At 47.0% G+C, this 15,090-nt stretch overlaps 1 protein-coding gene across 1 annotated transcript in view; it reads right to left on the reverse strand.

The window, feature by feature from the left end:
• The window catches only part of LOC144591019 (ribonuclease T2-like), a 29,447-nt gene extending 14,650 nt beyond the window's left edge, over positions 1–14,797 (reverse strand). The window contains exons 1-4 of the mRNA XM_078395366.1: positions 14,708–14,797; positions 9,022–9,080; positions 7,614–7,668; positions 2,054–2,112 (exon numbers count right to left, since the gene is read on the reverse strand). Of these exons, the coding sequence (XP_078251492.1) occupies positions 2,054–2,112; positions 7,614–7,668; positions 9,022–9,080; positions 14,708–14,797 (263 nt within the window). The remainder of the gene's footprint in view (positions 1–2,053; positions 2,113–7,613; positions 7,669–9,021; positions 9,081–14,707) is intronic.
• Between the last annotated feature and the right edge of the window lie 293 nt (positions 14,798–15,090).

The raw sequence follows: 15,090 nt of genomic DNA on the forward strand, positions 1-15,090 counted from the left end.
CATGGTGGGGGTGGGGGTGGGGGTGGGGAGAGTGGGTGATGAAGGAGAATGTCCATGGGAGGGGAGCGATGATGGGGGAGAATGTCCATAGGAGGGGTGGGGGCAGGGAGGGTGGGTGATGAGGGAGAGTGTCCGTGGGTGGGGAGGGGGTGGAGAGAGTGAGTGGTGGGGGAGAGTGTTCAGAGGAGGGGTGGGGGCAGGGAGAGTGGGTGATGAAGGAGAGTGTCCATGGGAGGGGAGGGATGATGGGGGAGAATGTCCACAGGAGGGGTGGGGTTGGGGAGAGTGGGTGATGAGGCACAGTGTCCATGGGTGGGGAGGGGTGATGGGGGAGAGTGTCCGTGGGAGGGGTGTAGAGAGTGGGTGGTGTGAGTGTCCGTTGAAGGGTGGGAAGGCGGTGGGGAGAGTGGGTGATGGGGGAGAGTGTCCATAGGAGGGGTGGGGATGGGGAGAGTGGGTGATGAGAGTGTCCATGGGAGGGATGGGGATGGGGAGAGTGGGTGATGGGGGAGAGTGGGTGATGGGGGAGAGTGGGTGATGGGGCAGAGTGGTGGGGAGAGTGGGTGATGGGGCAGAATGGTGGGGAGAGTGTCCGTGGGAGGAGATCCAGAGGGTTGGAGATTTGACTGATATGAAGGTACAGCACAGCAGTCAGTTATTTGGCTTATTGAGTCTGCACTGACCACCAAGCACCCATTTTATGATCAATTGCCCCATAGATTCTCCCCCTTCATTTATAGCAGCCAATTAACGTAGCCCTCACACATCTTTTGAATATGGGAAGAATCCAGAGCACCCTTGGGAAGCCCACAGAATAACAGGGAGAATGTACAAACACAGGCAGCAGCAGATATCAGGATTGAACCAGGGGTTACTGGAGCCGTGTGGTGGTAGCTTTACTAGTTGTACCACTGTGCCACCTAAACCATTGAACTTTGGTGTTCAAACCCAAGGATTGCAGGTGTGCAGTACACAAGGTTGCCAGCACAGGTGTGCACAATATTTCCCTTCATTTGTCAGGCACTCAATAAGAACAGTGTTACAACTTTATCTATTGGTCAGGCCACACCTGGAGTACTGTATAATTCTGATCTAGGATTAGGCACCTGAATTATGAGGAACGACTGGATAGACAGCGTTAGCTTTCCCGGGAGTTGAGGAGGCTGAAGGGGACCCGGTGGACATGCACAAAGTTATGAGAGTAAGAGACAGAGCAGATAGTAGGAAACTAGATGGCTCACTTTTAGGAGAAGTGGGAAAAGATTTAGAGATCTGAAAATAACTTTTTCAAGAGAGGGTAGTTGGAATCTGAAACACACTGCTCGAGGCAGTGGAAGCAGTGACTCTCACAACATTTAGAAGTTAGAAGAGGATTGATGAGGGCAGTGTGGCCTGCTAAATTCAGCAAGGCCTTTGACAAGGTATCGCATTGTAAGCTCGGCTGGAAGGTTAGATCACATGGGATCCACGGCAAACTAGCCAATTGGTGAGAAAATTGGTTTGATGGCAAGAGCCAGAGGGTATAGTAAAGAGTTGTTATTCAGATTGGAGATCAGAAACCAGTGGTGTGCCACAGGGATCGATGCTGGGTCACTATTGTGGAATGACCGAATGGCCTAATTCTGCTCCAATCACTTATGACCTTGTCATGGCCCAGCTAATGTCCACATAGACAACGATCTTTAACCTCAATCAATCCTCTTGGTCACCTCTTTAAAAAACTGTCTGCTTTGTGAGATATGATTTCCTATGATTATCCCTGATCAGTCTTTATCTATCAACTGCTGGTAAATGATGTCCCTCAGAATCACCTGCAGTTACGTACCCACTACTGATGCAGGCTCACTCACCAGTGGTGCCCTGGCTTGTCCTTGGTGCCCTTAAATAACTGTACATTAGCCACCCTCCAGTCTACTGGAACTTCACCTGTGCCTAAAGATGATGGTAATATCTGTGCAAGGGCTCCACAATTTCTACCCGAGCTTTTCACAAGGTGCAAGTATATATTTGGTCAACCCCTGGGGATTTATCCACCTGAGGTACAAACCATTACCAAAGAGCGTTATGGCTAGACAGATCGGGCCAAACGACGGTCAACTCTTCCATTAAATCCTGAAAATAAACAAATTAAGTTTGTGTCAGGACAAGAGTGAAATAAAAACTGAAAATACAAGAAAGAGAACATCACATCACAATAGCAGCTGGATTGCAAACAAGTTGGTCCATACCGGCCAGCAGTGGCCCAGCTACCCTAGTCCCATTTGCTTGGTCCATAATACTCCAAACCTGTCCTATCCATGTACTTGTCCAACTGTTTCTTAAACAATGGGATAGTCCCATCCTCAACTACCTCCTCTGGTAGCTTGTTCCATACACTCATCACCCTCTGTGTGAAAAGGTTACCACTCGGATTACGATTAAATCTTTGTCCCTTCACCTTGAACCTATGCCCTCTGGTCCTTGATTCTCCTACTCTGGGTAAAAGACTCTGTGCATCTACCCGATCTATTCCTCTCATGATTTTGTTTACCTCTATAAGATCTCCCCTCATCCTCCTACGCTCCATGGAATAGAGACCCAGCCTAGTCAACCTCTTCCTATAGCTCACACCCTCTAGTCCTGGCAACATCCTTGTAAATCTTTTCTAAACCCTTTCAAGCTTGACAATATCTTTGCTATAACATGGTGACCAGAACTGAACACAATATTCTAAATGTGGTCTCACCAACGTCTTATAAAACTGTAACATGACCTCCCAACTTCTATACTCAATACTCTGACTGATGAAGGCCAAAGTGCCGAAAGCCTTTTTGATTACCTTATCTACCTGCGACGTGACCTTCAAGGAACCATGCACCTGTACTCCTCGATCCCTCTGCTCTGTAACACTACACAGAGGCCTACCATTTTACTGTGTAGGTTCTACCCTTGTTTGACGTCCCAAAATACAACACCTCACACTTCTCTGCATTAAATTCCATCACAACTCCTCCGCCCACCTTGCCAATCGATCCAGATCCTGCTGCAATTGTTCACAACCATCTTCACTATCTGCAAAACCACTAACTTTGGTGTCATCAGCAAATTTGATAATCTTGCCCTGTATGTTCTCATCCAAATCATTGATGTAGATGGGAAACAGTAATGGGCCCAGCACCAAACCCTGAGGCACACCACGCGTCACAGGCCTCCATTCTGAGAAGCCACCTTCCACCATCACCCTCTGCCTCCTTCCATGGAGCTAATTTGCTATCCTTTCAGCTGTCTCTCCTTGGATCCCATGAGATCTAATCTTCCAGAGCAGCCTACCATGTGGAACCTTGTCGAACACCGTACTGAAGTCCATTAACACAACTTCTACAGCTCTGCCCTCATCAACCTTTTTGCTCACGTCTTCAAAAAAATCAATCAGAATTCTGAGACATGACCTCCCACGTACAAAACCATGCTGACTATCCCTAATTAGCCCTTGCCCATCCAAATGCCTGTATATTCTATCCCTCCGAATACTCTCCAGCAACTTACCAACTACAGATGTTAAGCTCACCGGCCTATAGTTCCCAGCATTTTCCCTGCAGCCTTTCTTGAAAAGAGGCACAACATTTGCCACCCTCCAATCTGGCACCTCTCCTGTATTTAAGGATGACTCATAAATTTCAACCAGGGCTCCCGTAATTTCCTCTCTAGTTTCCCGGAATGTCGTCGGATATATCTGATCAGGCCCCGGAGATTTGTCTACCTTCATACACGACAGTACCTTCAGTACTTCCTTGACGGTAACAATGACTCTCATGACACTTCCAGTGACTGCTCCAATTTCCTCTGTCCTACTGTCTTTCTCCTCAGTAAATACAAAGGAGAAATTCTCATTTGAGGACCTTGCCCATCTCCTGTGGCTCCACACAGAGGTGACAGTTTTTATTCCTGAGATGTCCCACTCTCTCTCTAGTTACCCTTTCTCCCTTAATTATTTATAAAATCTTTTGGAATTGTTCTTGAGGCTACTCGCAAGAGCTATCTCCTGGCCTCTTTTTTGCCCTTCTGTTCTCCTTTTTTTAGTTGCTCCTTAGTTCCCAAAACTCCTCCAGGGGTGCACTTGATCCCAGCTGCCTATACCTGTCCCATGTATCCTTCTTGTTTTTGACTAACATCTCAATTTCCCTCATCAGCCAAGCTGCCTTCTTTGCCTGCTATGCCTTTCACTCTAACGGGGACGTACACATCCTGAGCTCTCTTTAGTACACTTTTAAAAACATCCCACTTGGCCGATGTTCCTTTCCCCATCAAATAACCTGCTCCAGTCAACTTGAAGGGTCTCTCATACCCTCAAAGTTGGCCTTGCCACAGTTGAGCATTTTAACACATGGACCCTCTCCATCCCGATCCATAGCTTTCTTAAACCTCATCTGAACCCTTCATGCTATGATTTTCCCAGTCTATATTAGGAAAGTTAAAATCCCCTACTACAACAACCTTATTTGACCTGCAGCTGTCTGCAATCTCCTGGCACATTTGCTCTTCTAATTCCCGTTGATTATTTGGACGTTTGTAGTACACCCCTTTCCTGATCATCCCTTTCTTGTTCCTCAGCTCCACCTATATAGTTTCAATAGACGAACCGTCCGTAATGTTACCTCTGAACTTAACCTCTGAACCTAGCCGTGCCATCCTCTTTAATCAACAATGCAACTCCCCCTTTGCTTTTTTCGTCACCCATGTCTCTCCTGAAGTTTCTGTACCCCGGATCATTGAGCTGTCAGTCCTGCCCCTCCCTTTTCCAGGTTTCAGTCATGGCTACAACGTCCCAGTCGTTCGAACCTAACCACGTCCTAAGCTCATATGCCTTACCCATCAAGCCCTTGCATTAAAATACATGCAGTTTAAACCATCCCTCCTTCCACACTCTCCGGCTTTTTCCCTCTTCTGTCCATCAACCTTTCCTGCACCACCCTCCATTCTAACCTCTCCTGTGCCTCTGTCCTGCACGAGATCCCACCCCACTGCCAATCTAGTTTAAAGCCTCCCATGTAGCATTAGCAAACCTTCCCGCTAGGATGCTGGTCCCCCTCCAGTTTAGGTGCAACCCGTCCCTTTTATACAGGTCACCCCTGCTCTGGAAGAGATCCGAAAGATCCTGAAATCCGAATCCCTGCCCCCTGCACAAACTCTTCACGGAGTTGGACAAAAGAAAATTCACCAGGATGTTGCCTGAAAAGGAGGTTGATAAAGGATAATAAGATCATGAGGGGCATAGACAGCATAGATAGTTGGAGTCCTTTCCCCAGGGTAGGAATGTCCAGATACATGGGTAGGAAAGGAATAGAGAGATGAGATCCCAATGTGGTCAAATGGGGTCATGCAGATGAGGATCATGATCAGCATAGACAAGGTTACCTGAAGGAAACGTTTCTGTGCTGCACTACTCTACAACTCTATAAGCATCGAATTGAGCTCTTTGGCATACTGGGTTCATGCAATTTACCCAACTACACTAATCCCATTTGCCCACATTAAGACAGTATCCCTCTCTGCCAAGTCCTATTTAAGCATTTGACTCAAAGCTTTTTAAACATAGGATTCAGATTAACATTCAGCGCGGAAACGGCCCCTTTGGCCCAAGTCCTCGCCAACCAGCGACCCCCGCACATTAACACTATCCTACACACACGAGAGATGGGGTTTTTAACATTTACCAAGCTTACAACCCAAGAGTATGAACATTGAATTCTCCAATTTTAGGTGACCTCTAACAACCCCCCCCACCCCCCGCCTTACCTGGCTCACGCCTATTTCTCCCTTCCCCCTCCTCTTACATCTCTTCCTATGGCTTCACAATTTGTAATCCCCCTCCTCTCTCCAGCTTTCTTTCCCCCCACCTCTTACAATCAGTCTGAAGAAGTATCCTGACTTGAAACGTCTCCAATCCACATTCCTCAGAGATGTTGCCAGACCCACTGAGTTACTCCAGCACTTTGTTTCTTTGTTTAACACAGACCAGACTTAGACCCAACCAGTGACCCAACCAACACAATCACTGACTTGTCAGACCCTGGTCATCCTTCTCCCTGTTCCCTTCCAGCAGAAGGTACAGAAGCTTGAAAGCGTGCAACACTAGACTCCAGAACAGCTTCTTCCCCTCTGTTATCAAGCTTCTGAACGGTCCTTCCATTAACTAGGGTACTAAACCAATTCACCTCTACTGCATTGCAGACATTGGACTTTGTTTCTGGAACTAATGCACTACAAAGCTGAGAAACATATTCTCAGTTACTCCAGCACTCTGTATCTTCCCCTTTGTTCTATCTATTGCATTCGAGTTTGGCTTGATTGTATTTATGTATAGTATTTTCTGATCTGATTGGAAAGCATGCAAAAGAAAGCTTTTCACTGTATCTCGGCACATGTGACAACAATAAACTTAAGCCGAACCTAAACCTAATATTGTGTAGGAAAGAACTGCAGATGCTGGTTTAAATCGAATGTAGACACAAAATGCTGGAGTAACTCAGTGGGACAGGCAACATCTCTGGAGAAAAGGAATGGATAACATTTCGGATAAGACTTCTTCAGACTGAAGGGTCTCGACCTGAAATGTCACCCAGTCCTTCTCTCCAGAGATGCCTCCTGTCCCGCTACACCTAATATTCACAGGTGAAATACTACAAGATTGGAAGGCTTGAGTTATTAGGTGACATTGGATCAGCTGGGGACACAAGAAACTGCAGGCGCCGGAATCTTTAGCAAAAACAATGCTGGAGTAAGATGCTGGATTCAGGCAGCATCTGCAGAGGGAATAGACAGGAGACCTTTTGGGTTGGGAACCTTCTTCAGATTGATCAGACTGAACAGACTGGGACTGTTTTCCCTGGAGTGAAGGAGGCCGAGGGGTGATCTTATGGAGGTTTATGAAATCATGGGAAGCATAGAGAAGGCGCATGGTCACAGCCTATACTCCAGCATAGGGGAGTCTAAAACTAGAGGGCGTAGCTTTAATGTGAGAGGGGAGAGACTTATTCCCACATAGGGTGCTGTGTATAAGGAAGAAGCTGCCACAGAAATTGGTAGGGATGGGTAGAATTATAACGTTTAAAAGACACTTGTACAGGTTTATGCATAGGAAGGGTTTAGAGGGATATGAGCCAAACAGGCAAAGCTCACTAGCTTTGGTAGACATCTTGATTGGCATGGTTAAGCTGACAGGTCTCTTTGCATGCTGCATGATTCTAATATCAGATATCTGTGGGGGAGTAACATGCTTGGATCTATGGCAGGAGTTCAGATAGTTTATGTGTGGAAATAACAGATACCAGAGTTACAGAGTGGGAAGTCATTCATTGTCTGTAGGAAGTAATTTACATGTTGAATAACAGATACTAGGAGTGGGTTACAAACTGAAGGTTTTCAATGGGTTTGTGTGTTAATGTACACAATCTCAAATACTGCAGCTGAGGCCAATGTAAAATGCCCAGAGAACAGACCTGAGGACACTTCCTGCTGCTGTGTGATTTGAAAAGCCCACCCACCCTCTAGAGAAATTGACCAAAGGCCTGTGTGCCAGCGTGTCACCCCAGACCCAAAACCCACGATGGTCTTGAACCGTAAGTACTACTGACCTTTATTTTGTTGTAGTTATACGGATCCCTATTCACATTGCGACCCTGGGGGGGCCTGGAAGATAAATGGAAGGGGTGAGTTACTACCTCCAAGCTGAAGAGTTCCTGCACTTTGCTGACAACTTCTTCACAGGGACAACACTTCCTGTTCTGTCTCAGTGCCAGAGACCAGGGGCTCCGTGGTAACTCCAGCGTTGCAGAATCGGTGCTCCCACACTGCAGCTTGGAGCAATGACAGCAAATATACCCCGTCCCGGGTTTGCCGGGTGTGAAGTGTAATAGTGAGGAGGTGTGGGAATTGTGGGAAGAACTGAACTGCTCTCTGTCTTGTTATGAGCACTTCGTACCGTGGAAATAGAACTTTATTTTAGTGAAGTGTCTCATAGGTTGAACATGTCTGACCTTGTACTTTTGATCTTTAATGTTAAGGCTGATAAGGGAAAGAGGAGAATTCTGGATCACAATAGTTAACCATGTTAACAAATATACGTGACCCACTCCACATTTCTTGCTATTAAATATGATATTAAAAGGTCGCATGCTCTGAGTCAGCAGAGCAGTCTCTGGCTTGACAAGTTATTGTGAACAAAGAAGTGAATTGTCACTCACGTCTTGAATATATTATTCCAACAGAGGTCTGGCTTTGTCTCTGCAGACCTTTAGTGACATCACAACAGATTCTTGGTCTCTTTATTTAAAGAGAGGTATAGCTGCCATGGAAGCAATAGACAATAGACAATAGGTGCAGGAGGAGGCCATTCAGCCCTTCGAGCCAGCACCGCCATTCAATGCGATCATGGCTGATCACTCTCAATCAGTACCCCGTTCCTGCCTTCTCCCCATACCCCCTCACTCCGCTATCCTTAAGAGCTCTATCCAGCTCTCTCTTGAAAGCATCCAACGAACTGGCCTCCACTGCCTTCTGAGGCAGAGAATTCCACACCTTCACCACTCTCTGACTGAAAAAGTTCTTCCTCATCTCCGTTCTAAATGGCCTACCCCTTATTCTTAAACTGTGGCCCCTTGTTCTGGAGCAGTTGGGTGAATGGTGAAAGGTTGAGTCCTGGGATGGGGTGCTGTATGAGAGATTGAGCAGGTTGGGCCGAAGCTCACTGGAGATTTTGGAATGAGAGGTGATCTTCATGAATTGTCTAAATTGTGCGGGGGACTGACAGGGTTGTGTCAGATTCAGGGGCGGCCATTTGAGGTGGAGCTGAAGACCTTTGCTCAGAATGCAGCCGTGCAGCTGCAGAACCAGCTGTTGTTCTGGCGCTGGTGCCCAGTGCCTGGGCTCAGTGGAGACCACAGCCCAGCACCACAGCCCGACACTACCACTGGAGACCCCCCTGTCAGCTCTCCCTGACAACTCCCATCTCTCACTAGAACCCATCTGAGTAACGAGACTTACCACCAGCCATGGATGGTCCACCACTCAAATTTACATCCTTTGCCGGTCCAGTGATTCACCTGGAGAAAGAACAAAGAAAACCCATCACTGAAACAGAATGGATGAAAAAGTTAAAAAAAAAGATAGATCATTGGGGTCATTGTCAGGCAGAGAGTGGGCAGGCAATGGGAGGGTTTGGCAAAAGGACAGAGGGGTGAGTGAACAAAGGGAGGGGTGGAAGAGACAGGTGGATGGGTCAAAGTGACTGTGGGATTGGTTGCTTCTCTCCAGGTGGATGTTTCTCTGCTTCTCAGGATATGAGTGAGAGGGTGCAGAGGAAAGTGGGACCCAGAACAAGCGATACACATTGGTACCAATGTGGAGAAGGCAGCAATGGAAGTCTGTCAATGTTGCCAGAGGTGGACAGGTGGCAATCTCTGGGCTGCTGGCACGGCCAGGCTTCAGGGAGAACAGAATATGAAGAGAAGGTGGTAGACTGGTAACATCCATGGTGCATGCAGGTACATTCAGATTCAGAGGCAGATGAAACCTGCATGAGATGGACGGGTCACAAGTTAATAGGATTGGGACAATGCCCAAGTCACTACAGTTGAATCAAGATCAGCAGGGTATGGGCATACCAGGCAATAACAGCAAAAATAAATAAGGTGAACAGAGGGTGTGAGTGTTGGATGATGACAGAGAAGGAATTGTTGGATAGGAGCAAATTGAGAGACACAATCTGGTGTCCACAATATACACAGAATGTGATGAGTAAGATTGGTGAGCTGCAGGTACAAAGAGCCATGTGTGATTATGATGTGCTGCTGATCACATGGCTCATTCTCGGCAGAACAGACCTCTTAATATTCAAAGATATGGTGGACAGAAAAGGCAAGGATGGAAAACAGGAGATGGGGGGCAGAGGAAAATGGTATTATAGACTATTGATTAAACATTCCCTTCTCCAAACAAGACAGCATCAAAGCTTCACCGTCGCCTCTCGCCGATGGACGGATGCCAACTACTATAGACTGAAGAGAGGGGATGTCCTTGAGGCCATGCACAAACTCGCTTGGGCTGGAATTCACTTTGCAGAACTTCCTCTTCTTCCCGACGTCGTTCATGCCCACGTGCACAACCACTTCTGGCTGTTCACCCTTCCTCTTGAGGATGTTCTGAAGTCGGTCTGTGACATCTTTAACCCTGGCACCAGGGAGGTAACAGACAATCCTGAAGTCCCGCCTGCCGCTACAGAATCTCCTGCCCACACTTCGGACAATGGAGTCACCCACTACTATGGCTCTGCCTGACGTCAGTCTCCCCAGTCGAGTCTCCTTGCCAGGATTGGAGCCACCGACCTGTTCACCGCTTGGACTGGAAGCGTCTTCTGCTCCGACAACTCCTAAGGGGGCATACCTGTTTTCATTCGGCACAGCCACCGGGGTCGCCTGCTCTCCACGTTTACTCCCTTTTCTCCCAGTCACCCACCTGCTCTCCTCCTGAATCACTGGCGTAACAACCTCACTTGTCCAGGAAACTCTCATTTTCCAGGATGGCCCTAAAGTCATCCAGCTGCTTCTCCAGTTCCCCAACACGTTCACTCAGGAGCTGCACCTGGACACAATTCCTGCAGGTGTAGTCTCCAGAAGCTCCATAGGCATCCTTGACCGCCCATAACCTGCAGGAAATACACTGCACCAACCCGCCTGCCATTTCTTCAGTGGACAAAAAATCACAAGTTTCAAAGATCTGGGATACCAAAGAAAATTAGAGATTGCCAAATTTTATTTGGAGAAAAAAATAAATGGACAGAATACTTTTCAACTCGTGTTTCCTTACGCAAGCATAGATAATGTGCTTTGTGTTAGTAGATAGCGATATGGACCGCTCTCCCCAGTCCTCATGTATCACCAGTGTTGATGTTGTGGCAGCTGGCACTGTCACTGAAGAATGGGAGATGTTTTATGTACAGACGAGGAGTATTCCCACACCAGGGAAAAGTAAAGGAACTCTGGTGCTCCCTGGATCACCCAGGAGGGAGTGAAGGAAGGAGTGAGCATGAGGAAGGTGAGACTTCAATGGAAACCCACCTGAATGTGGTGAGATGGGAGAGGCAGTGAGTACAAAAGAAGAGAGGCTTTTCAAGGGAAAGTGGAACAGAGCCTTCCAAAGGCCTGTAAATGGGATGAGCGGAGTGAGGAGATCAGGGTATAACGGAGTGATCTGCATCAAGGTAGAGGCACAGCTGGAACATGGCTGAGGGCATTGTATCACCCGTTATCAGGAAATGGGAGCTGCCAGAAGCGGAGTGATGCAGATCTGGGAGAGGGGGTGGGGGTAACTGATGAGGAGGAGGAGGAGGTAACACTAACAAGTCACTTGCACTGGAAGGGATAATCCCAGGTTGTTAAAGGAGGCAAGGGTCGTGGAGCAGGTGGCTGTAACCTATGTTGCCACCACCTTCTGTGTGAAGAAATTGACCCTCAGGTTCCAATCAAATCTTGCCCCACTCACCTTTAACCTAAGTCTTCTTGTTCTTGATTCCCCCACGTTCGGTAAAATACCCTATCTATTCCCCTCAAGACCTTATACTCCTTTATAAGATCATTGCTCATCTTCCTGCACTCCAAAGAATAACATTCTCACCTACACAACCTCTCTCTGTAGCACAGGCTCACAAGTCCTGGCAACATCCTCTTCTAGCTTCTCTGTGCTCTTTACAGCTTAATGACATCCTTCCTATTGCAGAGTGACCAAAACTGAACACAATACTCCAAATGCAGCCTCAAAGTCTTGTGCAACTGTAACACAATATTGCAACTTCTTTACTCAACACCCTGATTAATGAAGGTATCAAAAGCCGTTACTACCCATTCCTCAAACCTCCCTGAGAGGATGTTAGTCCTTTTCCAGTTTTGATGCACCCTGTCCCTCTTGTACAGGTCACACCTGCCCAGAAGTTATCCCAGTGATCTCATCAGCTAAAGGCCTGCCTTCTGCACCAGTTCTTCAGCCATGCGTTCATCTATTCTATTGTTACCATCATTGGCATATGGCACTGAGAGGAATTTTGAGATTACACTCTGGAAGTTCTCCTTTGTAACCTTCTACCAAACTCTCTAAGTTCACCCTGTCGGATCTCACCTCTCGTTCTGCCTAGGTTGTCAGTACCATTGTGTACAACAATCTCAGCTGTTTTCCCTCCCCTTTCACAATGTCCCGGATCCAATCCAAGACATCCCTGTCCTTGACACGTGAGAGGCAACAAACCATCCTGGGATCTCGCTCTGAGCCAAGGGGAAGTCCATCTCTTCCCCACACCACAGCTCACTGAGATGTTTCCTTGCCCTGCTGTGCATCACAGCCAACTGTGGTGCCACACCTTGGCTACTGCTGCAACTTTCCTCTGAGAGACCTACTCTGTCTGCAAGGGGAATGACCACAGGGCACTCACTCCTGCACGACCTGCCTGCACTTACTGCTCCTCCTGGTCATCCACCTCCTTCCTTTCTCTACCTGCAGTGTGACTAATTGCTAAATTCAGTCAACAAAGTTCTCCGTAAATCAAATTCTCCACGGCACTACACAGTGGGAAGCTGCAGCTGGACACAGCCTCCTGCAGGTGTAGTCAGACACACCAGAAATGTTCCCAAACTCCCACAGGAAGAGCAGACCACTGGCCTAACCTCCATAACCTTTCCTCTTGTTCTACCCTTATTAGACCTTTGATGTATATGGTCTCACTTCCACCTGGCATTGCTCTGCCCATCTTATTAGATCAATATCACCATGTAACCAATCACTCTTCAGACAGAAATCCAGATACACACATTCTGTCCCAAATAAACCTCCTCACCATGGGTGGCACATTGGCGCAGTAGTACAGCTGCTGCCTCCCAATGCCAGAGACCCGGGTTTGATACTGACTACGGGTGCTGTCTATATGGAGTTTGCACGTTCTTGCTGTGACTGCGTGTGTTTCCTCTGGATGCTCTGGTTTCCTCCCACATCCCAAAGACGTGTGGGTTTGTAGGTTAATTGTCCCTAGTGTGTATGATAGAACTAGTGTACTGGTGATTGCTGTTCAGCACGGACTCAATGGGCCTATTCCACTCTATATCTCTGAAACTAAAAACATGTACACGTTACTGAAGGAATCACAGATCAGAGGAGCAGGACATGTCACAAGAGGGTCTGATGTCAGAATGCAGCTGTTTTGTGGATCGCTGACTGAGGGCAAACGATCAGGTGGTGACAGAACAAGTTTCAGAGATGCTCGTACAGTATTCTTGAAGCCTTTCAACATCGACACACTCCATTGGTAACAATGAACAGTGGATTGTCTTATTTGGCATACCTGCATAAAGTGTGTGCTCGGTCGTAAAGAGTTATCATGGAAACAGCCCCATTTATCAAACTCGTCCATGCTGACCAAGGTGCCTCACCTAAGCTAGTCCCATTTCCTTAGGTATGGCCCATATCCCACTAAACCTTTCCTGTCCATGTGCCTGCCCAAATGTCTTTTAAATGCTATTATTGTACGTGCCTCAACGATCTCCTCTGGCAGTTCATTTTCCATAACTACCACCCTTTGTGTGAAGAAATTCTTATTAATTCTTTCCCCTCTCACCTTAGGCCTATGCTCTCAGGTTCTTAATTCCACTATCCTGGGTAAAAAACTGTACATTCACCATACCCATTCCCTATGACTGATGAAAGCCAATACACTAAAACTCCTCTTTAATACCCAAACCACCCGTGATGCCACTTTCAGGGAACTACACTTTACACTAGCACTTTCACTGCTTAGTTTTTAGTTTAGTTTAGAGATACAACGTGGAAACAGGCCCCTCGGCCCACTGAGTGCGCAGATGAGCAATCCCCACACATTAACACTAATCTATACACACTAGGGACAAATTACAATTATACCCCGCCAATTATCCAACAAACCTGTATGTCTTTGGGGTGTGGAAGGAAACCGGAGATCCTAGAGAAAACCCACACAGGTCACGGGGAGAACTTACAAACACTGTACTGACAAGTACGTAGTCAGGATCGAACCTGGGTCTCTGGCGCTGTAAGGCAGCAACTCTACTCCCGCACCACCGCCCGATCCCTCTGCTCTACAACACTCCACAGGCCCCTGCCATTCACTGCGAAGGTTCTACCTTGGTTTGACTTTACAAAATTTAACATCTTGCACTTCTCTGCATAACATTCCATTTGCCTCTCCTCGGCCCACTTGCCCAGCAGATCAAGACCCTGCTGTAATTTTTGATAACCCTCTTTGCAATCTGCGATACCACCTACTTTATTGTCATCTACAAACTTACTAATCAAGCCTTGTACACTCTCATCCAAATCAGTTGTAACCCGAGACAAGCCTCTTCATTCTCCACTATACCACCAATCTTCTCTCAACCTTATTGTTCCAAACGTGCGTTTCAAGGTAGATAAGGAAAGGTACAAGGATTAGAAATTAAGGATCTGAAGTGGGGAAGGATGATATGAATGTCATGAAACAGGACCTGGCAAAGGTTGACTGGGAGCAGGTACATCCATAAACCTACCAGTCATGCCATCCAGATTCTAATTATAAATATGGCAATATGATCTCTAAAGCAGCTTCTGTGATAATGACACTATTTGCATGCTCTCACAATCAAAGCACTCAGACTGGCACACAAATAATTCCATTTACCTGACAGACATTTTCCGGCCATTGAAGTACCAGAATATTATCGGGAGGAACTTCCAAGTTAGATTTGCTATAAAACAAAAGTGTTTTCATTAACGGATCTGTGAACTGGCCACACAAGGAAGTGCTGATAGAGCAAATAGTAATTGGCGGTACAGCCCCCGTTCACCTACTGCATATAAACCACCACAACACGCACTCACCTGGTAACTCCAGAGATGGGGGTAGAGATGTCAAAGGGAGGGAAAGAGTCAGAGTGGTCTAGGTGGGAGCAGAGTCAAAGTGGCAGCAGGGGTCATGAAATGTTTACATTCCATCTGAGTACACCAATCCAGTCATCTAGGTAGACAGAGCTCGGTTCAGTTTAGTTTATTGTCACATGTATC

The sequence above is a fragment of the Rhinoraja longicauda genome, unplaced genomic scaffold (assembly GCF_053455715.1).
Source record: "Rhinoraja longicauda isolate Sanriku21f unplaced genomic scaffold, sRhiLon1.1 Scf000496, whole genome shotgun sequence".
Lineage (NCBI taxonomy): Eukaryota > Metazoa > Chordata > Chondrichthyes > Rajiformes > Arhynchobatidae > Rhinoraja > Rhinoraja longicauda.